Source organism: Kryptolebias marmoratus, linkage group LG12, assembly GCF_001649575.2.
Source record: "Kryptolebias marmoratus isolate JLee-2015 linkage group LG12, ASM164957v2, whole genome shotgun sequence".
Lineage (NCBI taxonomy): Eukaryota > Metazoa > Chordata > Actinopteri > Cyprinodontiformes > Rivulidae > Kryptolebias > Kryptolebias marmoratus.
In genome coordinates this window covers 5,182,443-5,209,468 of record NC_051441.1, presented here as the reverse complement: position 1 = coordinate 5,209,468, position 27,026 = coordinate 5,182,443, and the positions used below count along the sequence as shown (strand labels likewise).

Below are 27,026 nucleotides of genomic sequence, written 5' to 3'. Positions count from 1 at the left end.
AAATATCTCATTTTTTTCATTAGACATATTTTAATGAAACTTTCAGAAGGTAATTATAGGATGTGCATCTACAACTGATTAACTTCTGAAGTTATTTAAAATATTGAGAGAACATTTGGTGTGGTAGGAGCTGAGTCATTTTACAACACATACTCCAGCGCGATAACGCGTGAGGTTGCACGTAAAGTTATTTCCAAGGTTCGACCAATCTAGCTATGATAGCCTAAAATTGGCATGAAAGGTGGCGGGTGATATGCATTCCTTCAAGAAATGGTAGGCCTTTAATCAGCTTCTCTTTTTGCATAATTTTTAGGGTCTTCTTGTTTTGTATCTGGTTATAATTCTAGTGCTTTTATTTTTCTGCTAAGCAAAAAACTGGCCTGCACCTTTGTGCATTCACTGCCATTATGACAACATAATATTTTTTTTACCTAAAATCATTTATAAATGCTTCTACAAAATAACAGCCACCATTATGCCTTCTGGTATGACTCATGCTTGCACTGTAGTGACACAGTTACGCATGCATACACATTAAATTTGCACAGTGGTGCCCACACTGTTGCTATGTGTTTTTATACGTGTATATTTTGTTGTTTTTGCATGTCTGTGGAGGAGGGGGGCGGTGGATGCAGATTGTCTGGGTCCAGCAGACCCCTCCCAGTCAGAACGGAGCTGCCTCAGCTTGTTAGCGTTAGACTTGCGTGACATCCTGATCTGCCCCGACAGTCAGCCACGGGAAATGATGGGACACGAAAACCGCCCACAGCCCCCATGTGACCTGGCGTACAGAGGGGAGGCAGGCATGGGGAGGGGGCGTTGGATAGGATGGGGAAAAATGGGAAGGCAACGAGGCAATGCATGTTCACAACAAAAGCTGCAGAAGCTACACCCCTGTCTTGCACAACAGACAAGACGGACAATGGTTTGGCTCCAACACAACAAACACTCGGCACACTCGTTCGCAGATAAACACACACACACACACACACACAGTGGTGCTGGGCACAGGCCATGACTGCTATGAAATTATGGCACAAAATGCATCTCAGCTTGCCCAGCTCCACACATTTAGGACTGTGTTGTTGTCTTTTAGTCCTGCTCTGAAAAAAAACAAGAATGCAGACACAAATATGGACACAAAACCCACAAAATTTCACTTGTGTTGAGTCTGGAAAGGACAGACATTGTTCTTTATTGGAAAAACTGCAACATAAATGCAGTTAAGAAAGGTGCTTCTTCAGATATGGAAGTAAGCATCCATATACTTCCTTAGGTTAGCCACGCAGCATTTTGTTTTTATTGCCCACCGGCAAAAAGGGCAGGTGATGATGTTTCTGTCGACAATGTTACCGAAATGTCTCAAGAACCAGCAGACAAATTTTGATGAAGCTTTCAGAAAGTAATCACTGAATGTGCATCTGCAACTGATTAACTATCGGAGCGAGTCCAATTTAAGATGGCTGCCACAGCCAATCAACCTTAGCCAACCCTAAAATAACTACAACTTTACAGATATGAAGCTCAAATTTGATGTGGTTCCAGCTGAGAGTCATTCACAACATATTCATCTCACAGTACTGCATGAGATTGTGCATAACTACAACTTCATTATTTCTCAACATAAAATGATCTTTGTCTAAAATTCTGGCATGAAATCATGAAATGTGGTAAGCGGTATGCATTGCTTCATTCAATGCTTGGCCTTTAATAGTTTTTGTTTATGTCAATATTTATTAGGACAGTTTTTTTTTTTTATCCATAACAGAAGCCATCACTAATAAAAGTTGAGCATAAGTAGTTTTAGTGTTCTAAACTATTTAAATTTTAAAATAAATATGCTTTTATTTGTTGATACCTTACTGAAACTATTCTATATGGGAACTTTTCGAATGGAACGATAAAGTTTGATCCGGTTTTAAAGAATGACGACTGATTCCTCCAGCAGGTTTTCTCAGACGGGGCAGAGGGAGGTTACAGGACAGTCGGGCTGTAACTTCATCTTGGTGCGAATGGACGGGGACACGGAGATTCACCATAAACACACAGGCTTTTTCCTTTAAGTCCAAACCTTGGAGTTTTTTTTTTTTTGTTGGCCCTTTTTTAAAATAATTTTCCAGGCCTGCCGTCAGGTGCGTCAGACGTTGTCATATTTTCAGAGGAGAGCCAAAACCTCCACTGTTTCCACTGGGTCATCGCTTACTCACCACATAGCTCACAATAAATTATTTTACCCTCTCAACTTCTGCATGCTGCCACGTCCCCTCAGATAGAACCACATCTCAGAGTCAAAGGTTTCTCCCGTCTGTATGATGGTCTGCTGCCGCGCGACGTCACATTGTGGAAATCTGTGGATGTGACACAGAGCTCTTTTGTTTCTTTTTTTTTGATTTTCGGTTGGTGTCGCACCAGCTTTGACGTAAAACCACATTAGCTACAACTCATTGCCGTAATGCGTGTTTAAGGTGGTCTGAAGAGTAAAATATTTTCAGAGATTCTCCTCTAAAGCACAAAGCTTCATTCATTTCCCTCATACAAACCGTAGTTCCATCAATAAACACGTGAAAATGTTATATGGCCCAGCGACGACAGTTTAGTCTGATGTAAATCACTTGGCCCACTTTATACCTTCACTTTAATATAAATTGCCCTTCGCTTAGTGTGAGAATAGCCACTAGCCATATTTATTCGGTGCAGACCTTACTTTAAGCTCTGAATAACCTTATCTTCAGTCTACAAAGCATCATTCTCCAACAGCAATGACTCTCTTTATCTGATTCACGCTTTCACTGACAGCCTCTTTGTATTATTTATTGAGCCAAAAGATGGAAGCTCTTTCAAGGTGAATACTAAAACAGTACACAAATGGTTTTTTTCTTAGTGCTTACTCCAAATATAGCCACTTCCAACACTCATGTGTCTCCACTCATACAACCAAAGTGTGTTCATGGAAATTCTAAAAATCTTTTTTGTTCTTTTCTTGATTTCACATGTTACTTTATCTACATAATAAAATAAGCTTACTTTTTTTCTTTTTTTTAATTTTAGGGCAGAACAAACCCAAAAACCTTGCATGTGCAGATGTTGATGAAAATGTGTTTTCTTTGTTTTAAACGGCGTGTTTGAAAATGAGCAATCGTGCAAAAAAAACAAAAAAGAAAGAGAAAAGAAGTCAGTTATGTGGCGAAATAAAGCCTGAAGTGGGACTCATTATAAAAAGAGTATTTGAAAATAAAGGCATAGTATTCCTTGAAGGAATGCATATTGCTCGGCGCCAAGTTTTAATTCAAGATGTCCACCTCAGCCTCACTTTGTGAGACGTTAACACCAGAATGTGTTGATAATGATTTTCAGCTATTGCTGCATCAAATTTTAGATCAGTGTCTGTAAACTGACTGAGTTAGTCATTTTAGTTAGTTGCTTATTAGCTGTGGCAGCCATGTTGAATCTTGTTTCTTTTTCACTCAAACGTGTGACATGGTTTGCATTTAATGTTAAGTGAGAACTCACATTTTCCACTCTGATGGGACAACATGAATAAGACACCATCAGAAGTTGGATTTCCTTGTTGGTAACGAATGATGCAAGCTCCACCTTACAAGGATCGTCGAGCAGTTCTGCAGCAAAGCCTGCGTTTAAGACAGTAGCTGCTTAGTTATAAATTCGTAGGCATAATTCTGATCTACCTGCCTGTTAAACATGTATGAACTTCAGAAAGAATATTTATTTCCATGTATTTCACAGGAAACTGGTTTGCTTGAGTTAAGGTGGTCCGGTTATTCTTGCGTCAGCTTGAAAGCCGACGCTCTCATGTTTTCATTTCTTTACCACTTCAGGCATGAAGCATACATCAGGATCCCCACCTGGCCTCTGTTCGCTCCAGCCAACAGCTTCCCTCTCTACATGATCTGTTTCATTCTTCTTCACCACCTCCTCCTCCTCCTGCGTTCCTCTATTCATCTTCCACTTGTGAACTCAGCCAAGGCGGCAAAACGCATTGATGATTTATTTATGTTAGGAAACCCATCTTCCCCACTTATGACTCTGTCTCTCTCACACTCACAAACACACACTCACAAACACACACACACCCTTTCAGTCTGTCTCTTCAGGTGTTCGTCTGTCTGAGAAACTCTGTGTGACAGTGATGCTAAATGGGGTGTCCTCTCTCCTGTTGTGATGAGATTGAATGTGCAGGTGCCAGAGCTTACAAGCACAACACACACACACACACACACACACACACACACACAGGTCCCTCCTCTGCAGTGTCATGCTGAGACGATGGCATCTTCCTGCTCTCGGTTAAATTTTGCTGCATTTTTATTTTTTTTTTAAGAAACTTAGCAGCCAATATGTTGGCTGACATTTAAGAACAAAAGTGACAAACCTCAAATTAATCATTTTGGTAGTAAATTTATGTTTTTATCTGAAATATATATATTTAAAAAATGTATCATCTGGATTCGAAGTTATTTTCAGAGCAGTTTATGCAGCTACATCACACAGCTTTTAATTACTCACTTGTCAAGCTTTTTCTTTAAATAGAGAAATTTATCTGTATAAATGTTTTTAACAAAAAACAAAAACCTTTTCATAGGTAAAGCTGCAGAGAATCATGTAAAACTACTAAAACAAAGACAAGTTCTCACTAGTTAACTTTATCTGTTCATAAATAATAGATTATTTAACTTTGAAGACACGTTAACACCTACATCACCACTTTTCTTGTCTAAAGTCTTTATTTAGTCCACACGTGTGAGCAAACAAACAGCTGCAACATTAACGTCAACCTATAATTCACTCATGACATTATTTTGTCGACATTTGGATTCTCAGAGTGGATTCTCAGAGTGAGCAATCTAACATCACTAGGAAGGAGGAGACTGCAAATGTTACCCTGATTTAGTTATTAATAAATGTACCTTGGTGTGATGCTCTGCAGATCCATATACAGAAACTGGGACAGCAAAATGTTACGTTTTTGTACAAAGTAAGTAAAAATAAATAAAACGCAACAAGGCACACAAATCAAAATACATTAACTAAATGTTCTTTAACCTGAAAAGCATGTGTTAATAGTGACAAGGTTGTGGTTTTTATATTCAGATTTAAGCACTGAAACCCAAAAGGACTCGCTTGGTAAGAGTTAAGGGTTTATTTACGATATTTACAAGTTGGTCGGTGTCAGAGTGGACCGGGAGGATCTGCGAAGGACAGGAGATGGTCAGTTTGAGTGAATATCCACTCAGATTAGGGAAACGAGCCAGGAGCTTACTGTGTGGTTGTGGTTCACAGGCTTGGAGGGTCGAGGTTTCCTGGACCAGAGGAGACGGCGAGACGTCCGCAGGTGAGTCTGTGGTGGATGAGACGGAGACTGGCAGGTCAGAACCAGAGGCCGAGCGGCTGATGTTCGGTTTGCTGTTTACAGGCAGAAACTCATCGAGGCTGTCTGCTGAGTACCATAAAGTATTCAATGTTCCAGTGTTGAGTTGTGCTTTCACTCAGCCTTAAATACCCATGTGGTTCATTAGCTGACAGGAAAGCAGCTGTGGGTGGTTGGCTCCACCCTGCCACTCAGGAAGATTAATAGAGAGACAGACAAGAATCCCCATACATAGCTGAATGTATTTTGGACAAAAACAGCTACTTTTATTAAATATATTTGATTTATGTTTGTTTTAAGACTATTAAAAGGCTGTTTTTTTAGTCTGATGTAAAATTTGGATGTTGTGGTCAGATTTAGATCATTACACACCAAATTTTCCAGCACGTTTCATTAAGATTCCTGACAATTTAATAGGAAAACTTGCACCTTGCATTCAAATCTGGTCTGCAGCGTTATTCTGAATTATTTTTTAGCTGTGAAATTTTGAAGCATGATCCTGTGAGGCAGATGCGGTAATTGCTTCGTTTCTGTCTGAACCTCACAAATAACTTTTCAAGGGACTGGATTTGCATTTAAATGAGCATTTCGAGATATCTGATGTTAATTTACAATATAAAAAAAAAAAGGAGCTGCTATAACTTTTCACAACAAATAAATCGTTTTATGCCTGAACAAATACAAATGATTGTCTGTATTAGTTTTTGTGTGCTATCAATGAGAAGATAAAGCTTCGTCTGTGCTCTTTAACGGACATATTTAGAGCCGTCTTCAATTTTGCAGTTATGGGAATGGGTGTCCAACATCAGCACCTGTCTTTCCTGTCCACCCATTTTTAAATTACTGTAGCCCATCTCAGCCAATCCAGTCGGCGCTCCTCAAACCACCTATCAGCCTCTCTGCCAGTCAGTCAGGTAGCCGGCCACCCGTTACGCTCTGAGGGTGTTTTCCCTTTCAGTGATCTTCAATTCATTTGTTTTGTTTGTCTGAGTTAGGAGCTCAGAACCATTTGGGCCCAGCGAGAGACGGTGAAGAGGGAAAGAAAATATGCCACTGAAGCCGGCACGTTGACAGAAGGACTGAGAAAGAGGAAGATTGGGAGATGTCAATTTAGAGAGTGGGAGCTTAGTGTCAGACTTAAGAAGTAAAGAGAGTCTGTGAGAGAAATAAAAGGGAGAGATGTCTGAAAGAGTAAGATGGGGGTAGTTGGAATGACACTTAGTTTGAGGTGGTGGAGGATGAAATAGATGTGGGGGAAAAAAAATGTTTAGAGAAATAGTTAGAAAGAGAGATGGACGGTTGTTTGCCTCTTAAGCTCTGCTGCCAGTCATTACCTGTCGGAGCCTCGGCTGCAGGTTGGCAGAGTGAGCTCTAATGAGGAGGCCAGTGGCTCGAAACTGCATAGACGTGGAGAGCTTTCCTCTTTTCTTGTCCATAAATGAGCCTGTCACTCATTACATCCCGCCATGTGGGTTTTGATCAAATAATAAAGGGAAAAAGAATCATCATTTTCAAACATATTTGCATTTTTTAGAAATGGATTTTAGATCAAATTGAGCCTGGCTGAAAAAGGGGGGGGAAACAACCTGACCTTATAAGGCACGAGATTTATAAAACAGACCTCCAAAACATTTAGGTAGCTACGCAAATAGGTTTATACTTAAAAAAACAAGAGTAGCTGCAGACCTTCGGGTAGTTTCTCTCTGGTCTGCGACCGGTTGGCAAACAGCATTTGCAAAATGTCTCGAAACGTTTTGCAAGGGTTTTCTTGCATGAGTTGCAGAGGTGCACAAACTTGTTGGATGCTACAAAGCTGAGACACGGCTGATCTTCACATCGGTCTTCCTGTGGAGTTTGCAGCGAGTCGATACAGGAGAAGAGACAAAGGGTGTCGTAGAAATGCCCAGAGAGCACTGTTAGATAGATGTCACATAGAATTAGGGCTGCGTGACACGGCACATTGCCGTCATCATTTCAGGTGACAGGAGAAATCTCCATAATTCACATTTCATCTTACGCCCCGTCTTCATCAGGTCCTGACTGCTCCCTCCCATTTTTCTCCAACCTTTCACCCCCAAACCAAGCTGCCTGAACAGGATTACAGAACCAATATCCTACACAACATCAGTGCTACACAAACATCTTTTATATTTTTAAGTAAAGTGAGAACTAAAATGTAAAGTCTGCTCATTTATTCATGCATGTTTACATTTAGCTGCTACATTACATCAGGTTTACTTTAACCTAATATATAGATTTTCTTCCTAAATTAGTTTTTTATTGCGTGAAAACACAATTGTGCAAGTGAAAGGTAAAGAAAAGAGCACTATTGTGGAGAAACAATACAGTTTCATTAGACCTGAGAGTGACAGCTTGACCTTCTCCTCTCTCCAGGGTCCGTCACTCATCACCATAGATACTCGGCTCGCAGCAACACAGCCTTTGTATTAACGGTCCACCAGTGTTAACTGCATCTTCACCGGCCTCCGTCTACAAGGAGAAACCATGTGTACCACATTATTTTATCTGCGCACGTTTGTGTCAGTCCAACACACTGTTCTAAAATGACAATTTCCATCCATTTTCCATTGGTGGGTTTCAGTTTCACTGCAGAATGAAAATGTGAGAAAATTCGAATAATTTTCCAAAAGCTGATTACGTCTCCGCCCCTCCGGACAGTTTTCATCTGTTGAGGTTCGATTGCAATTAAACGCTGACTGGTGCAGACCTAATTGCATCATTTGGCATCTTTTGTAATATTTGAGGCACTTACTGATAACGTTCTGTTTAATTTTTTGCTAATCTTGCCAACAAATCAAACAGAAAACAGATCAGAACAATGTGAAACTTTCGGAATTATGATTTTAAACCTGCTGAGGAGTTTCTGTAAGCCTTGTCCGAGCAAGGAAAAGGACAAACAAAAAACCTCCATGAGCGCTCTAAATTAAAGATTTAAGTTACACGAGTTAGACCTTTGGGCTCAGATTGGAGTCGAACGTGAGGAATGAACAACGGTTCTACTACAGAGAGACGCAGTGAGTCGGCGAGACAGCAGCCAGCGCTTTGACAGGTTTGTTTGTAGAAAACCTCCGCAGGTGCCTTTAAACAACATATTTTCTCTGCCAGATTACATCAGCTGCTTGCCCGTCTTTTATAAGAGCAGGAACTCCAAGACTTTACAAGCTCAGCAGTCCATCTATTGAATTACAGCAGAGCGGCGGGACATTAACCGTTCCTTTCCCACTAACTTGTGCTAGATGAGAAAAACACCTGTAACCATGGTAACTATGCCCCAAAATAATGACTGCCATAACTCGGGGGACACAAAACCCACTTATAAAAGCTTTATTATTGAGTTTTTATTAATAAAACTTGTAAAAATAAAAGGGGACAAAAAAATTGTAACTAAATCAACAACAGTTGTCTGATGATCACTGTGCTTTTTAATTAATTTATGTACAAAAAGTTGTTTCTAAACAATTATACATCATTTAAAGCAGTTTAGTTGTTCTTAAAACAAATATTAAGGCGTATGGTAATAAAATATTACATTTGTGGCTGTTGTTTATTATGTATGGTTGGATATTTCAACAATATTTTGCAAATATGAGTTTTCTACAGTGTAATTTCCCAAATGTAATGTATTTATCTGTATTTCATACAAATAAAGATAAAATTTGAGTTTTAATTTGTTTTTTATCATTTAACTGCAAATTAAAAAAAATATATATAAGTCATAACTTTAAAATTTACACTAAATACTAGAAAAGTCACATTATTCCTCAAATAGCAACATGGTTTGTTTGTTTTTGCTCATGTTTGTATTTGTTTGATTACTGATAGCCTTTAGAATCAGCCCGTTCAAGATGGCCACAGCAGCTAATTCATCTTATCAAGCACAAAAATTGCTGTAACTCAGTCGGTTTTACAGATATTTAGCTACAACTTGGCGTGGTAGTAGGTGACAGTCATCCTGAAAACATACTCTAACTGCTAACAGATAATGTGAGATATCCCAACATTGCATGAAATGTGACTAATGTTACTTTTATGGTTTGACCAAAATGTCTAAAACTTAACAAACGATGGTTTTAGTTTAAAAACTCTGGCATGAAAGGTGGTGGGTGATATGCATTCCTTCAATGAATGACAGGTTTTTATTTGTTTTATTAGTCTGTTATTATTATCTTAATATATGACATATAAGTAGGTAAAAGTTGTTTTTGTTGTTTTTGTTTTTTGCTAAGAATAAAAGCAAGTTTAATAAAATGAAGGTCAGATTTGTTTGTCTTGACTGGGACACAAACAGTATTTAAGTTTCCTTCAGAAGGGCACCCAACTGCTAATTAATTGCAAAAAAACGTTGTTTCTATCTTTTTTTACATGTTTTTTAAACATTCGATCCTTGCAGCTCAAAATGCTGCAGTGTCCAAAATGAAACTTCATGATCACCGTTTTGTATAAATGAACATTTGCTGCTCTGAGGTGTGTTCCTCTTCTTACCTTTTAACATATAGAGCAAATACGCCAGAACAAATCATTTTGGCTGAAGCTCACTGATGTCAGGCTTGGAACCGTTCCCATGTTTCTAATTAGCCCCGGCTGTGACACGCCAGGCCGCAGGCCGATGCTTGGCATGAGGCAGCAGGACAGCCCAGCTGCCCCCGTGTCCTCCGCTCCGCCTCCGGGGAGACTTTCTGAGTCCGCTGCTGTCTAAACCTGGACCGGAGGAGAAAGGCAGCTCGCACCCCACATGACACCCTATCAGAGGCAATATTTCATGGCTACACAGGAACTCTTCATCAGCAATCTGATCATTACAACCTGTCCCTGCTGCTGTGCTCCACTTTCACACATGCAGCCTGAACTACATGATAACAAACAGGCTGATAAAGAACATCGTGCATAAATTAGCAGCATGAAAGGGTGAAACTAGACCCTTTAAATGGTACACACGTTGTATTGGTTTTCCAGCTCCACAGGGGATGTCAGAAAGAACTGATTTGAAAGCTTTTCCCATGATGATGGCAGCATGGCAGCTGGCATTTTTGCAAAACCAGCAACTGTAAGAAAATGGAAAATGTGGGGCACCGATAGGCTATAGATGGATGCACAGCTTGAGGAGTGGAGGGGGGCAGCAGGCTGAGGGAGCATACACAAAGGGGGGAGTGAAAGGAGAGGCGGAGAGGGAGCGGTTTAATGCTGTAATTAAGTTCCTGAAAACACCCCGAGAGATGTGGTTTTGGTGTAGCTCCAGGACAACTTAAAAATTGCACCAAAAGGGCTCTTCAAAGCCTACATCTCCACAAAGCATGTGAACAAACAGGAATTTAATTCGAGCAGGAATCTGTTCTCTTGAGCCAATTCCAAATCCCCGAAAATGTGTCAGCTTCACCAAAAAGATGCATCGACAAGAGGAGACACAAAGGAGGAGCAAAGTGACAAGAAAGATGGCTGTGAGAAACCATCACTCTCACATCGCTCTCACACACTGTCAGGCACACAAGGCAGCTCGCTGCCTTCAGAACTGCACACAAATCATCTTTTTCTGCTTTCTGAGAGCACAAATGGAAAGCTGTCTCAGAAAATAATCTTTCCTTTTATATTTACAGTGATGCTTCTGTCACCTCAGAGCTGTTTGGTGCTTCCCACTGCTTCAGATATTATTTTTTTTTAATCTTTTCTTTATCTTTGGATGCATGGCAGAAGAAATATCTGAAAACTATTTGTAGTGCCGACTTATAGCAGCAAGTTTGACAAGAGGGCTAATGTGTTGCCAACTTGCGCAGCTAAAATAGCAGCTAATTTTCCCTTCCTGTGCAGTTTTTGACAAGTTAAAGGTACTCATTGTAAAGCATGAAATCAAACAGAAAAAGGGTAAAGTGAAGCATATAAAATGGTTGAATTTGAAAGAGTTCCAGTAGTTTTGATATGAAATTCTGAAAAGCGGGTCCTCCCTCAATGTAAACATGACTGACCTACATTAGCCTGGGTGTAGTCTGTGGAGGTCATAGACTAAATAATAATTAGACCTCGGACCAGAACCTGGAAGCTGAATCCTGAACAGAACCAGCTTCTCTGTACAAGTTGTAAACAAACAGAAAAATTGTCCTTGTTGTAAAATAAAACCACTCCTCAGATAGTTTTCTTTCAGGCTTTCAGGCTTTCAGGCTCTCGATGATTCACACAGTTCTTACCTCGTGGCTGTTTGTTCAAATGTTCATGTTTTTCTAACACATTTGGGTGTAATTTGTTATTTCGTGCTTAAAAAGAAAGCTCATGTGGCACCATGATTGAGTAGGCTGGTCTTAAAGCCCCACATCCTTCCTGCACAGACACAACGGGGCAGCTTCTGCTGGCTTCAACTCCCAACAAGAGAATGTGGGACACTTGGTCTATTAGTATAATATTTATATGGTGTAGGTAAACAAATATGGTGGAAACAGACACGTGTAGAATCTCGGAGAAGATGTTCAACTGTAAATATAAGAGTGAATTTGCTGCTAAGCAGAAGGAAAAGAGATATTGGAGGAGCTCATAAAGAAGAAGCTTAACATTCAAACACAAGACTTTTGCAAAACCTCTGCTGGATTTTGAGTCACTTTAGATGTTTCCTTTAGTAAACAAATGAAGGTTGTAGTTGGCATCCAATCCCAATTTAATTTAACACATTAACCATCAATATGAGGAATATATTTGGTTTTGTTTTACTTTATGGTTTCGTTTTTTATCCGGTCTTGATGACTTTGCAAAGAGTGTCTTTAAAGGAGGAGGAGGAGGAGGAGAGAGAGAAACAGGACGGAGAGGAAGAGATGACAAGGAGAGTCAGAGCAAGGAGAGAGGGGAGAGAAGGAACACTCAGCTTCCCTCCAACAGCCACATTCCTCTCCTCCTTCAGTTTGAGAGGAGCAGCAGCAGCAGCCAGAGGATTGTAACTGAAGAGAGCGCGCATTGTAGGATCGGGATTTTTTCCTCTGTGTGTGTGTGGAAGGATTGGTCGCCAAAGACGCAAGAGGAGGAAAAACGGGATACAAGACTGCAAAGACAAGTGAGGAGAAGTCGCCAAGAATCGGGGGGGGAGAAAAGGAAAAAATTCCGAGACACTCTTTGCGCAACTGCAGGACGTCTCCAGTTTGCACCTGCGCGCGTGTCCTGCCTCTCCGGGGAGAAAAAAGTGCGTAAATTTCTTTTAGCGCCTTTACGCAGAGGTGACCCGCCAAGCCGGAGACACCCGGACACGGACCTGGAGGCAGGATGCTGATCGGTGAGTGTTGGACACCTTCGGCGCATCGGTGTGGCTGCGCTCGGGGACAAGTCTCTTCCTCTAAATGTCTTTTAAAACACCGAGAAAATGTCACACAGCGGTCAGATTAAATCAAAATGTTAAAAACGTAAACAGAAATATGAAAACCAAAGGGGGTTCCGTGATTTGAGCTTGCAGCCTGAAGAGTCAGAAAATGACTCCTTTGGGATTTGAGCCGCACTTTTTGCCAAAACGGGATCCTTCTAACAGTGACCGCATCAGTAAGTTTTATGAAGCTATAAACGCGTTTCCTGCAGCCAAATGTGATCCGAGTTATCGACTTCTGATCCTCCTCATTTCTTCCATCCTTTGCTGCAAGTTATTTTATTAGGAATTCAAGCGCGTCCTCCTTATTGTCTCCATGAAGCTTCAGCTCAGTTCTAAAATGTACATTTAGAAATCTGACCAGTCCTTTTAAACATCTGCGAATTCATTAAATATGCCAAACAACGTATTTGTTAAAACAAGTTCTGCTGAAAGAAATGATAAACTGTAAAGTTGTTCTGATCCATGATCCTCATCATGACATTTTTTATCTAAAAGTTGACAAAAAACGTCTGAAAATACATGTTTAATATGTTTAAAGCTGACTCTTAAGTTTCTCTGGACGCAATTGGATAAAATCCTGAATTAGAATTTTTGTTCTGATTCTAAATTGATCTGCATTAAATTTCTCAGCTGCTTGTTTTTTTATTATACCACTTTATTCAAGGTTTTGAGCATTTAGATTTCTAAAGGTTCACAGCAGTAAAATTATAGCAGGGGGACTTTTCCACCTCATTTGCATATTTAACTCCATCTTGTCTCTGAACATGGGAGAAAATTAAAGTGTATTTATCTTTTGTGTGGGTTGAACTAATGGACCTGCTCAGCTGGGCTCCTGTGCTTCAACTGAAACACTGATTTATGTCTACGGCTCAATCACGGCTTCTTTTCTCCTTCTAAAATGCAGCTGTTCTTACTCTAAGTGTTTAGTTTTTTGGGGTTTTTTTCTTCTGGATGCTGGTGTAGATAGAGTAAAGCTTTTAGTCCGTTCCTTATTTTCAAAGATGGTGAATTAAAAGACGTGAGAGAATCTGAAGGTTTAAAGATTTGTAGTCTTGTTTACTGACTTTGGTGCAATTATTCCAGAATCACATGCATTCACTTACCAGGCCTCATGGATACACAGGTTCTTGCCGTAAGTGTGATCATATGACATTTAAGATTTGGGTGGTCTTAAAATGGCTTCTGTGACTCGTGCAAATGGATGACACATTAGCATTTTCTGATATTTATTTCTCCGTCAACCCCTCATAGCACTCAAACTACACCCAGTTTAAACTCTTTGACTAAAATGTGTCCTTTCGTGTTTCAGAGCAGCATTCTTTCCTTCTTGTCCTTTACTTATGGAGTCCTTGCTCTCTTCTCCTTCATATACTTTTACTTCTGTTGTACTTCACAGGGAGCGCTGTTGCTGCTGTGGCAGGAGGCTTTGCCGTAAAATGGTTGCTGTTTTTGTTGCATCTCTTGAGGCAGCGCTTAAATTCTGCAGCCCCAAATCTAAAAAAAAAAAAAAAAAAAGTTTGGATGTTGTGTAAAATATAAATAAAAACAGAATGCAATTGTTTTCAAAATCTTAGAAACCCATAATTATTCACAGTGGATCATAGTAAACGTAGAAAATGTCAAATTTCTTTGGGGAAAAACAAGGTACTTTTGAAATTTACAGCAGCAACACATCTTATAAAAGTTGGGCCATGTTTACACTGTGAAGCATCCTCTCTTCTTTTTAAAACGCTCTGGAAACCAGTTTTTGGAGGTAAATGTTGTTCTATTCTTGTCCCATTCTGTTCTTTTCTGGATCTTTTGCTGGATGGGAACATTTGTTGTTCTAAAACCTGTATACTGAATAAATCCTGCATTGATAGTGCCTTTCCACATGTGTACGCTGCCCAAGGCAAAGGCAATAATGCACCCCTATACCATCAGAGAGGCAGGCTCTTAAACTGTGCACTGATAAAGAAGTTCAAATTTTGATTTGTCTGATCACAGAACAGTTTTCCACTTTACCTCAGTCTGTTTTAAAGGAGCACAGATAGATTTCTGTTTGTTCACATCTGGCTTTTTCTTTGCCTGATAGAGCTTTAAGCAGCGTTGGTGGACGGCACGGTGAGCTGTGTTTACAGACAGTGATGTGAAGTGTTACTGAGGCCCATGATGTCATAACAGAATCAGACCTGTTTTTAATTCAGGAAGATCACAAACATCCAATATTGACTTTCAGCCTCGACCTTTGAGCTCAGAGATTTCTCCAGACTCGTGAAATCTTCTGATGGAATCATGAACTGCAGCTGATATATTCAGAGGCTTCCCGATTTTCTGTTGAGTAACATTATTCTCCTGTGGTTCTGCTATTTTTAGATGCAGTTCTCAGCAGACTGGTTAACCCCTGCCCATCTTTACTTCTGAGAGATCAGCGTCTCTAAAATTGTCTTTTTATGCTCAGCTCTCTTACTGACCTGCTGCCAATTAGCCTTGTTTGTTGCAAAACGCTCCTGTTGTTTCTAATTCATACCACTCACTTTTACAGCCTTTTTTTTCCACCTGTCTCAACTTATTTAAGATGTGTTGGATGCTCGCATTGTTTTGTTTATGTTTTACACAACAAACCAACTTTTGGGGGGGAATTTGGCTTGTAATGCTTTTAGAAGAATTGTCTTGGTAGACCTGACTTTGTCCTTGCTTCCCTTCACAACCTCCCACCCCCTTTCAAGAATCCATCCTGGCAGACGACAGGTTATGGGGCTGATTATAGGCCTGCCCATTTGGGAGTGGGTGTCATTCTTCCTCTTCCATGCCTCCTTTTTATCTTTCGGATCTGAGGTTTGGAGGGGGCCGGGGGGTGGGTGCATGGTTAATCTGCGCTAAACAGGGTCCAGAGCTTGATCGGGGGTAATTACGTGCAGCTAGGATTACAGCTTGTGACCCCTCTGCGGGGGCTGGACACACCCCGAGAGCAAAGCCAGGAAGAGATTAAAAATAAATAAGTACAATTGCTTCTATATCCACTTAGGCATCTAATGTGTGTCTCTTTGAAGTGGTAAAACAGGTGGAGGAGGGCCACATGAACTGCTTCTCTGCATAATCAAAAAAGCTCTTTCTTGAACTGCTTTGCAAAATGCTTGCATCGATTCTCTTAAACAGCTGGTAACTTGTCCTGGACCGACAAAATGCGTGTGTGTGTGCATCAAAGCAAAGCGTGAAGCAATAAGACACAATGATGGATGGATCTCCCAGGCCTTCAGTCTTTTCATTCATCTCTTGTGGACCAGAGGGATGAAGGTGGCAGCTCTCCAGCTCCTGTTCAGCCTACGTAGAAACACACACAGGAAATACAAATAAGCCATTCTATTAGCTCAACAAACACCTCAACCTAAACAAATTTATTGTCGAACAAATTATTTTTTCATTGCTTCTTATGTATTTCGCAGCTCCTGACTGGTGTTGTGCATTATGTCACATTTATTGTATTTCATTTTATTCGATTCTATATTGTCCCGCTGGAGAAAAGAGAAATTCACTTTTCCTCGTATGCAGTTTTTGCTGTCAGCTCGTGGCACTGTTTCACTTTAATGTGCCAGTCTGACATTGCTTCCAGGTAAAAGTAACACTAGGATCTATTATTACTCCAAAAACAGTATTTTCTCCACCAGTTTCCGCTCTTGATTTTGATTTATTTTTCCCCAGTTGCATTCTGTCCGCAGGTTTTAAGACCGAGTCTATTCATGGAAGCTCTTATTTATCATCAACTTTACAGTTTTAGGGCTTTACTGGAGTAATTTGGTGATGAAAAACTGATATCATTGTGTGAGTCATACTTTCTAAGCAGTAGTTTTTTTACAGCAGCATATATTGTAGTTTTTATTTTTGTAATCTATTTAGAAATAAGAATATTTGCTGCAGCAGAGCTCCAATCAGAAATTTCAGGACAAATTACTGATTGTTAGACTCAATTTAGACCAGTGAACGCATGGTCTATAAAAAGACATCTAGTCAGTCCATTGCTTTATATAATAATTTGACTTCATTGATTGATTGGTAAATTAAATTTGGAAACAAGACATGATGCTTTCCTGCTGTAACTTCATTATCAGTATTATTGTTTCTTCTGTGAAGCCCAGCCTTTCTGTTGTTTTGCTGATGTACAGTTCTTCTTCACATCAGTCACGGTGCAAAGGACCTGTTCTGGATTTGGTTGTGATGTTTGTTCGCATGACTGACAAGATACAAAGTTAGAGAAGCTGTAATCTTTCTGTAGTGTGTCCCCCATGTAAAGATGAGAAGAGGGATGGCTTTAGTATCAGCTGTCAGATGTTGTGTTTGGAGTTTAGTTTTTCCCTCTCGTGAGCGCTACAACAAATGTCAGCTACCATTTTTACATCTGTGATAAATGAATGTTTTTATGTGAAGCTTTGCAGCATTAAAGCACACTATAGAGTGCTTAAAAATCAGGAAATGTGAGTGTTGGAAACTCATCTTCGTCACGTTTTTCATAAGGATCTGATTTTATTTGTGTTTGTTTTTGTGTCTAAAAAAACTGGCTCAACTGGCTCCTCTGATCAGTTTTTATAAACCTACATCAGCTGATAAAGATAAAGACAATCGCTCTATAAAGTGGTTCAAATGAAAACTGGGTTGTTAAAAACAGCCTTTAGCTGTAATTAACAACCTATGATAGGTTTGCATAGCCGAACTTCTCAACACTTTATTATCAGTGAAAAATATTAAGGATGCACGGATTTAACAGACCTAAATATAGCCAATAGAAATTGTTGCATTTGCATTTTTTACAGCCCAGTAAGATACTGGCTGAAGCGGTCATTTTTTCATTGTGGCCAATACAAGGAGAATGTGTATATGTGCCCAATGTAAACATAAACATTATCAAAAGAGTCTAAATCTAAATGAGTAAAGTAATATTTGAGAGTAGGACAATGTTCCTAAATTCATGGATAAAACGTTGCAGTTATTGGACTTGTATCTTTATCTCAAAATCCTATTTAAAATAAATAAAATGCATTATAATCATAAAATCATCCATCATGAAGTTAAGTGGAATATTTTTAATGAACACGGTATTAAACGAGATCGGTTTACTTGAACAACACAATGAATCTCATCTTCACAACTCCTTTTTATACAACATATCTTCTTTTTAGTGTATGCACACATGCTGGTATGTTCCATCGATGTTGGGGAGCAAGATTTGTGTTGTGTTGCCTGTTTTTGCTCGTATGCTGGCTGAATACATTGCTCGTACTGTATATGGCCCCGTTCTGGCCTCGGAGCCCCTCGAGGGGAAAATGCCTGTGTGATAGTGACAGTTCAAGTCGTTTTAATGAAATGACTGCGTGGGTTTGATTGGCCCGCCTGCTGAACTGATGGCTTCTGGATGCTGAGAGCTGTAGGCATATGTGAGCCCCAGCAGGAGCTCTGACAACATGAGAAATGTCCCATGCTGCTCTCTGCATCTAAACCTCACCACTTAGCCTTTTATTCCCTGGGTGCTAAGGCTAAAGACAGAGGGCTCGAAGGGAAACAGCAACACATCACCTCCATGCGCTGCGTGCACTTGTGTATGTTTCTGCCCTGTGAATTCTTCAACAGATAAGAAAGCTCTCTGCTGAACTATTCGAGTTGATACTCTGACTTGGACTTAAAAGAGGGAGAGAAGAGGTAAAGATGTTTAATTGGAAATTGGCAACCTAATAAAAAAAGGCAACACAGAGGCAGAGGAAGCACATTGGATATTGAAAGGTTAGAAACATAAAATAATATGCTTCTCCTGTGGTTCTCACTTTTCTCTTCATCCTAAAGCAGGCTGTCTATAAAACCCTGAAAGCTCTCCAAGCACGAGCCTCGGCAGCTGTGAAAGTGAGACCCCATTGATTTTACAGTCAACTCCAGTCGTCAGACCCAGGCGCCCCCGACCACCGATCTGCAATCCCCTCAGGTCTACCTCACATAATAGAGTGCAGTTCATGTGTAAAAGGTGGTTAAGTGTAAACAGAAGAGGCTGTGATCGAGGTCAGACGGCTGTCTTTGTTATCCGCCAAGTTGTTTCATCTCCATCTTTACTGCACGCCATCCCTCTGACCTCCAGATTATTTGCACTGGCTGAAAATTATTATCCAATTATTTTTTATTACCCATCGTCGAAAGGCGAGGGCGGGCTATAATGTTTTTGCCTCTTTCTTAGTGTGTTTGCTACCAAAATATTTCACGAACCACTGGATGAATTTTAATGTAACTTACAGAAAGTAATCATTGGATGTACATCTACAGCTGATTAACGCTTGGAGTCAGTCTGATTCAATTTGGCAACCACAGCTAATCAACATTAGTAACAGAAAAATGATTAAAAGATACTAAAAGATTTCACAGATACTGAGCTGGAGGTTATGTGGTAGTAGCTGAAATATTGCATGAGATTGCACATAACGTTACGTTCAAGGTTTGACCAAAATGACAACAATTTAGTCTAAAAGTGGCATGAAAGGTGTCGGACGATATGCATCCTTTTAAGAAATGCCAGACCTTTACAATCATATGTCCTTGTTTATACAAGCACGTTGGAAATAACTGGATATATGGACACAAAATTTAAAAAAAAAACATTATCTTAAACCATAAAATTGGCCTGGAATACAAGTTGATTAACCTTTTTTTTAATCCACACAAATTAAGGTCTTCTTGAATGTTTTTTTTCACATCAGTAGTCTTTTTTAAGCAGTAGTAAGTAGAAAAACAGCTTTAAATTTTAAAGTATGTACTTTATGTTAATGCTCATACATTAGTGCTTTAATTTAATTTAAAGATTTTTTTCTGTGGAGCATATAAAAAGGTAGAACTCTGCTAAACTACTATACAAAAGCAGCAAATCACAATACATAAATCAATTAACAAAATGTAATTACCAGAAGAAATGGTATGCAGACACCCAGGATGCAAATACCAATATTTATGGGGTAAGCATTTTCTTTATAGATGCATAAAAAAGTGTTTGATGATGCATACAAATCAAACAAAAACAGAAATATGTGTGTTTTTGTTACATTTTGAATAGACGAGAAATTAAAATTGTGTGTAATTGGACTGCCTTTAATGCAAAACATGTCTATGAATAAAACCTGATTAAGAAAAAATCATTGTTGGAACATAAACTTAGTTGGGTTCTTAAAAGGCTTAAACATAAATGTGTGAATAAAGTACCTGTGTTCACACAGTTCATTCACACTATTGTTTTCCCACTCTTTATTTTTTGCAAACTAACTACTTTTGCATACTTTGTACAATTTTAGCCGTTCGTGTATCAAAACATTCGACTCATTCAGCTGATTGGTGCTGAGACTTTTTGGTGTTCTGCTCTTTTAACAGCTCAGTTTTAGCATCTTCAGTAAATGTCAGCTCTCAGCTTTCTTCTTGTGTCCATCTACAGAGATATTTGTGTGTGTTGGTTTGCATTTTTTTTTATAGAAATTAGCTTTTCTTGCTTTTTTTCCCTGACAGTGCTGAAGCGTTGTAAGGGACCTGACTGGGAATGATCAGCTGTAATGATTTTATGAGAGTCTACATGATTAATGTTGGCACAGCAGTGTGTTTGTGAACAAACCTCCTCTCCCCCCCTCTTTCCCCCACCTTCCTCCCCCATTTCACAGCGACTCAGAGGGAATATCCAGTCTCGGTGTGTGCTGATTTCTGCGGCGCTAGCTGTCGTTCGCCACATTAGAGTGTGACAATGGCTCTCTTTGAAGTGGGTTATTCTAGCACGGCTCACAGCTCAGCGCAGCAGTGAAGATGTGCCAGCTTGCTGTGCAGACAGAGCCAGCTCTGAGCACAGAGAGAGGCAGAAGTTGTAGTCGCACGCATGCACGCTGGTGCAAACTAAATACATGGAGTCAACACAATAGCTTTCACGCCCACATCTTCTAAATTCTCTTTATTGCCTGATGCTGACAGGTGAAGGCGGACGATAGTGTTTTTGCTCGCGTCCCTGAGTGTGTGTTCATGTGTGCATCTGTTAGCAAGACACCTCATGAACCACAGGGCAAAGTTTAATGAACTCACACAAAGTAATTATTGGATGTACAGCTGCAACACTTAGCTGTTAGAGTGATTTAGCATGGCTGCCACTTAAAAAGAAGAACACAGAAAAGGAGCAAGAAATCAGTCATTTTACAGATGTTGAACTAAAATTTAGTGTGGTAGTAGCGTTGACTGATTCCCAACACATACTCGGAGCACTAACAGACTGCACAAGATCTTTTTTTTTTAATTTTGACACAAATTATTTGGAGTCAACTCTGTCTGTTAGCAGACTATCTCACGAGCCACTGGATGGATTTTAATAAAACTTTTGGAAAGTAATCATTAGATGTAGCTCTGCAAGTCATTAACTTTTAGAGGTCAGCCAGTTCAAGATGGCTGCCACACCTAATCAAAATTAGCCAACACAAAAATGGCTATAACTCAGTTTTATAGACATAGGGCTAAAATCTGATGTGGTAGTAGCTCGTGACACTCTGTAAGATTGCACATAACTTTTCTTGTTCAAAGTTTCATTTCCCAGCATAAGATAATTTTAGTTTAAAATAGGCACACACCTGCTTCACATAATATCTGCAAATCTTCTGATCATTATATCAACAGCTCATGCATCCATCCATCCATCCATCCATGCATCCATCCACCTCTCTGTCTGTGTTTTTCTTGCCCTCTGTTCTCTCTGCAGGCCCAGTTCAGTCCGAAAGCTTAGTCGGGCTTCGTCTCTCTCGGCTTATCTCCAAAAGCCGCCTCTTTCATTTGAGTAAATGCCTTCATTCCCAGCTCTTCTATGAGGAAGCTGATAAGGGATGTCTTTTATCCACCGCAGATAGGCCCCCTCGCCCAAACCCCATGTGGATGTTTGTGTGTATTTAAACCCCTGCACACTATATGCAAAATTACGTGTGAGAGATTATATTTAAGTCTTCTCTGGATGTTTTTCATATTTTTCTGAGACTCAAATGAATGTTTTTTATATGTATGAAAATAGCTTATAATTATATGGTGTGCATTTGAAGCGCTTCGTGTTTTTTCCTGATGTTGCTTATCATTCAAATGTGACATTTCTATGATTACGCATAATCACATACGACTGTTGCAGCCTTGCAGGTGGCTGTAATAGGATGTGATTAAGTGGGACAAGCTAATCATCACAGTGTCTTACATCTGTGTGTGTGTGTGCATACGTGTGTTCACAAAGAAGCCGTCGAACGAATTGATCGGGGCTACAGAGTGGATTTGTTGCATGCACGGAGAGATTAGTTTTGTCTGTAGTTCATTCAGTTTAAACTGTTGCTGAGTGCTACACTTCTTTGCCTGCTCTTACACAGCAAATATATTGATTGGCCTTTGATGCTGCAAATGTCACAACCCCACTGAAGACATTTTTGAAGTGTTGAGCTCGAGAGGCAAGGCGGGAGTCGGAGCAGAATGTGCCGTGGGAAGCGCCAATTCCGAAAAAGTTGTGTACAATGTAAATAAAAACAAAAATATCATAAATCTATATTTTATTCACAATAGAACACAGTGAACACAGCAAATGTTTAAACTAAGAAATTGTACCTTTTGGGGGGAAAAACTAAGGTAATTATGAATTTGAATGCAGTGTGACATCCAGCGGCAGTCTGATAATTTGGTTCAGATTCTTACAAATTGTTATCTTGCACAGTGTGTTACTGGACCATAGAGCTGTGCAGCAGGGGGTAGCGTTTTCTCACAATCTTCTGCCCATTCAGTGTTTCCACCCTCCCCTTTAACACAAGCGCACTGCAGCTATTCTCTCAAGGGGCATATGAATAAAATTTGTAAAGCCATTGGAGCCAGTCCAAGAAAAATACTTGTTACGGCTCCCTGTGGAGGCCCAACCTAATTGACTTGGGTTTGCTTGCTTGAGGCTAACAATTGCGCTCCGGCTGATCTTAGAGGAATGCCGAGCAGAGAGTCGCAGGGAATGATGCATTAACAGCTCTGCACCCATTAAAGCTGCTTGCTGTGGTTGAAGCCAGACACCACTTTGCAGGGATTTATCAAGCCGCTTACCAAAGAGAGGTGATTGAATTCATTTGCCTACTAATGAGGGGGGATTGCGAATTGTACACTTCCCCAGCTACGCTTCCACCTGTTAAAGCCATTTGCTCGTTACTGCAATCAAATTTGCCGTTTGTTCTCCATTACAATCATTTCTGGTTTTGTCACCTCATCAGGCGCTTTTGTGACTCCACTTTTTTTTCATATGTGGGTTTTGTTGTCTTGTGTCAGTAATGCTGGGAGCTACATTGTGCAGTTATGCGTGTGGTTGAGGGTTCTATGTGCAAATATGTTGGTATATTCAGACTGCATGTAATAATTCTGCAGAATGTTATTGAAACCATACATTTAAATGCGCAGAGGAAAGGTTCACTTGCCTCATTGGTTGTTGGGGGGATTATATTTTCTTTTCCATGATCCTATACAAAACACTCAAGTCTAATCAAGCCCAATCAAACGATTGCACCAGACCTCTTTTTCTCAGTCAATAAGAAAAATTGATTTTATTAGAGGTAATTGTTCCCTCTTTGATGCTCATGATGTCTTGATTAGTCCTATTCTCTGTAGTGTTGTTGTAGAGAGTAGGCTCTTCTGCTGTGACGGCTGGATTATTTTTTAATCCTCTTTGTCTCGGCAGACAGCAGCAGACAGAATCAGGCGGGTTAGCTGAACAGTCAGATGAGGTTAAAGTGAGCAGACCAAAGGTCAACAAAACTCCAGTTACTGCAGAGAGGTCACATGGAAGCAAGTTGCTTTAAAAATGTTGGATTAATAAGCATAATGTTCACATTGCTGTAACTTCAGTACGCCTACGATGCACCCGGCTGATCCTAGCCCATTTAGCCAAAGGTAACTGGACTTCTTCTTTTTGATTCTTGACGATAGTTTGCTTCTCATCCAAAGAGCTTTCTCAGTTTTTAGTTCAGAATCAAAGCTTTGCAAAAATCTGAAAATCTGCCCTAGAAAAACTGCAATCTGTGCGTTACAAATTCTGGCAATTCCTCCATGATTGATAGTGCTAAAGGTTGTTAAGCCTTGGCAGCATACAAACACTTCCTAATAAAAGGTCACAGATGATGTCTTAGTAAATTATTGGTTATTTCCTGAAAGTTTTTTTTCGGCATCAGACAATAGCATAGATTCTTAATTTTTTGTCCAACATGTTTGAAACACTAAAAACTCAAATAATGACGCCTTATAAATTGAGTTTGGAGAGTATTGATTATGAATCAATAGTATAGCAGTGCTACATTAAAATCATGTCAGATTATTTCATTTTATGTGAGAGGAAGTGTCCGCAGAGTATAATTTATGCCCGCATGAGTTGTGGAAGCATCAGATTCATGATTCATGAAGCTCCATCAGCTGTAGTTCAAATCCTGCTACAGGCAATCTACGTAGAAACTAGAAAGATTTAAATTTTCTGCAGAAAGGCAGCGTGAATGCTGGTTGGTGAATGACTTAGCTGAAATTGGTTGAAGGAGCTGAACCTGCATTGTTAAAGTTAAAACAAGCAGAACAGTGAAAAGCTTAAATGAGCAAAACAGCAGCTGAAAACTAAAATGAGCAAAACTAAAATTTGCTAAATAGTAGCTAAAAGTAGCGCAAGAAGACAAAAACAGAGCAGGCATGTTGATCTTAATGTATTCATACAAGGATTTTTTGTAAATTAAGGTAAATATTTGAAAATGTAGAAAAGTTACAAATGCTAAAAAATATAGCAGGCTATCCCAAAAGAGCCAAACATTTTGACATTTGAATGGGTAAAACAACAAAAAAGTATTTAAAAGTAGTTTGATAACAAAACAAACAGACTGAAGATTATAAACAGGAAAACAATGGTTTGAATGCTGACTCAGCGTTCACAATAAGTCTCTAAAAATATTGTATATGATCAGACATTATTCTGGTATGATGCATTTAACAGTATCGGCGGCTGTGTTAGTGTCCATCCATTCCAAATAACCTCAGGTCTTTAGTTTGTCTCCACAATGTTCTTTCCTGATAAGCAGTAACGTTTTGACGCTTGAGGACACTTCAGCAACTTTCATTCAAGATTAATCTGTCTTTGAGATCTGCCAAGGTCTCTGTAGATGCTCGGCTGAGGGAACAACAGCGTGTGGTTATAGAGATGGGCCATTTGTAGCTGCTGTCTCAGAGATGTGCTTCCATTCCCTCTTTGCAACCAGAGGGGACAGCTCACTACATCATTCAGCTGTTTGTTATTTTCTCTGAAGCAGGAGTTGGCCAAAGGGGAGATATGTCTGCCTCTTTCCGTATAGTTGCCCGAACGCAAAGCCCATTCATCATTTCGCAGGAGCCTGTTTGCTTTTGCATGCATTCTTGCAAGCGCGTGCTCATGCAGATGTCCACATCAATATATGTGCAGAGTAATGAGAGGCTTATTCTTAAGCTGTGAGGTGTCGCAGACTATTGTTCGGGGTGAGTGAACCAGATTGAATTCCTGAGATTCAGTTTGGGTTTTCATTAGTGTTAATCTAAACAGTCCCAGCTAGAGGTTTTTATTCTTTTTAGACTACAACAGCTTCCATTCTCTTCATTTATCTGCCGCTTCAACTGTGTTTTTTGGCTTTCGCCAGTTGTTCTGTTACTGACAAATCGTTTATTCATTACACTCTATTTGTTAGCTCTTCCTGGTGTATAAGTTTTACATTTGAGCTGAGGGTCAGGCGTAAGAAAACGGATGTTGACATTCAATTTCAACCTCCAACCCAAATGTTTATTGGCTCCATAAAGCCACGAGGGCTGGGATATCTGTTTGCACACCGCAGCGCTCCCCTGTGAGTTGCAGCGATTCGTGTTTCTGCTGGTTCTGCGCCAGTTATTAAAAGCCAAAGGGAAAGGTTACAGTAAATGCCACTCAGCCGATGTGAAGCTTAAAGCAGAGCTCCTCGAACATATGCCACCCAGAGCTCCTCCGCCGTGTTTTTATCATCGCCCGCCGCAGAAAGGCAGACAATAATGTTTTGTCTGTTACCAAAAAGTCTCATGAACCACTGCATGAATTCAAATAGGAAACATTACTTGTACAGCTACAACTGATTAACATTTGGGGTTAGCTGGATTCAAAATGGCTGCCACAGCCAGCTGACCTTAAAACACAAAAATGGCTTTAACATTTTACAGATATTGACCTAAAATTTGGTTTAATAGTAGCTAAGACTGATCCTCAACACATATCCTGAGAGCAAACAGATTGTGCAATGTGTTTGCTTATAATTTTGCCAATAACTTTTTGAGGTCAAGTCTGTTAGCAAAATATCTCATGATCAGCTGGAGGAATTTTAATGAGCTGCGCGTCATTCACAACACATACTTTGAACCAAAATGGCTGCAACTCTGTCATTTCTCAATGTAAGATGATCTTAGTGAAATGTTATGTGATTTTTTTATATTTTAAACTTTGTAAATGTAGCTTCACTTTAGTCTAGTATCATTCATCTTCATGCATCTTTTAAGTTTCTACGTTTTACCACAAAAAATTTAATTAAAAGCCTGAAACCTGTATTCTGACTGCACGCCTGAGTCTGTCAAATTGGCAGTTTCCTCTGAATCATCTCCTTTTTTTTTTGTCGGTAGAACTTTTCCTCTGAGACTTCCTTCCCCCCTTTCTTCCTTTCCTTGTCAGTGCTTCTCTCAGACACCCTGGGCGCTCATCACAGAGGTCACGCACCTGTCGCCTGCTGTAAACAGGAAATGAATAATTCAGGAGTCGGCACAGGTTGAGTGCAACAGCTGATGGTCTCTCCGTGACGAGCAAGAATGTAGCCAAGGAGTTTGCGTTATAATCCTCAGCTGGAATCACTCTAATGAGAAGCTCTTCGGAGACTCCGAGGACTCGCTCAGAACCAGGCTGCACGTCCTTGACCTCTGCAGGCCGAAAAGTTACTCTGAATCAACAGTGTGAGGAAAAACTTCAGCCCAGAACACTGCTTTGCATATTCATTTGTGCAAGGATTACATTTACATTCAATAAGGCCAGCTTTGCTCTTATTAACGCTCCTAATTTTAGCTTTTAAAAGTGGCCAATTAATTAGCGCCTACTGCTGAAGGCAAAAGAGCAGTAATGTGTTTGCCTGTGTTCGTTTGTCTGTACTGTTAGCAAAATATCTCATGAACCGCTGGACATATTTTTTTGAAACACTCAGAAAGTAATCATTGGATGGTTTTCTACAACTCAGTGATAACACATTTTAAAACTTT

The 27,026-nt window shown here is 39.9% G+C and overlaps 1 protein-coding gene across 4 annotated transcripts in view; it reads left to right on the top strand.

The window, feature by feature from the left end:
- znf385c (zinc finger protein 385C) overlaps positions 1 to 27,026 on the top strand; it is a 137,833-nt gene that overhangs the window by 49,494 nt on the left and 61,313 nt on the right. The window contains exon 1 of one of the 4 annotated variants that reach the window (XM_037978568.1): positions 12,219 to 12,650. The exons of the other annotated variants lie outside the window; for them this stretch is intronic. Coding sequence (XP_037834496.1) covers positions 12,641 to 12,650 — 10 coding nt within the window. The 5' untranslated portion in view covers positions 12,219 to 12,640. Of the gene's footprint in view, positions 1 to 12,218; positions 12,651 to 27,026 lie in introns of those variants that run through there. 4 annotated transcript variants of the gene reach the window in all.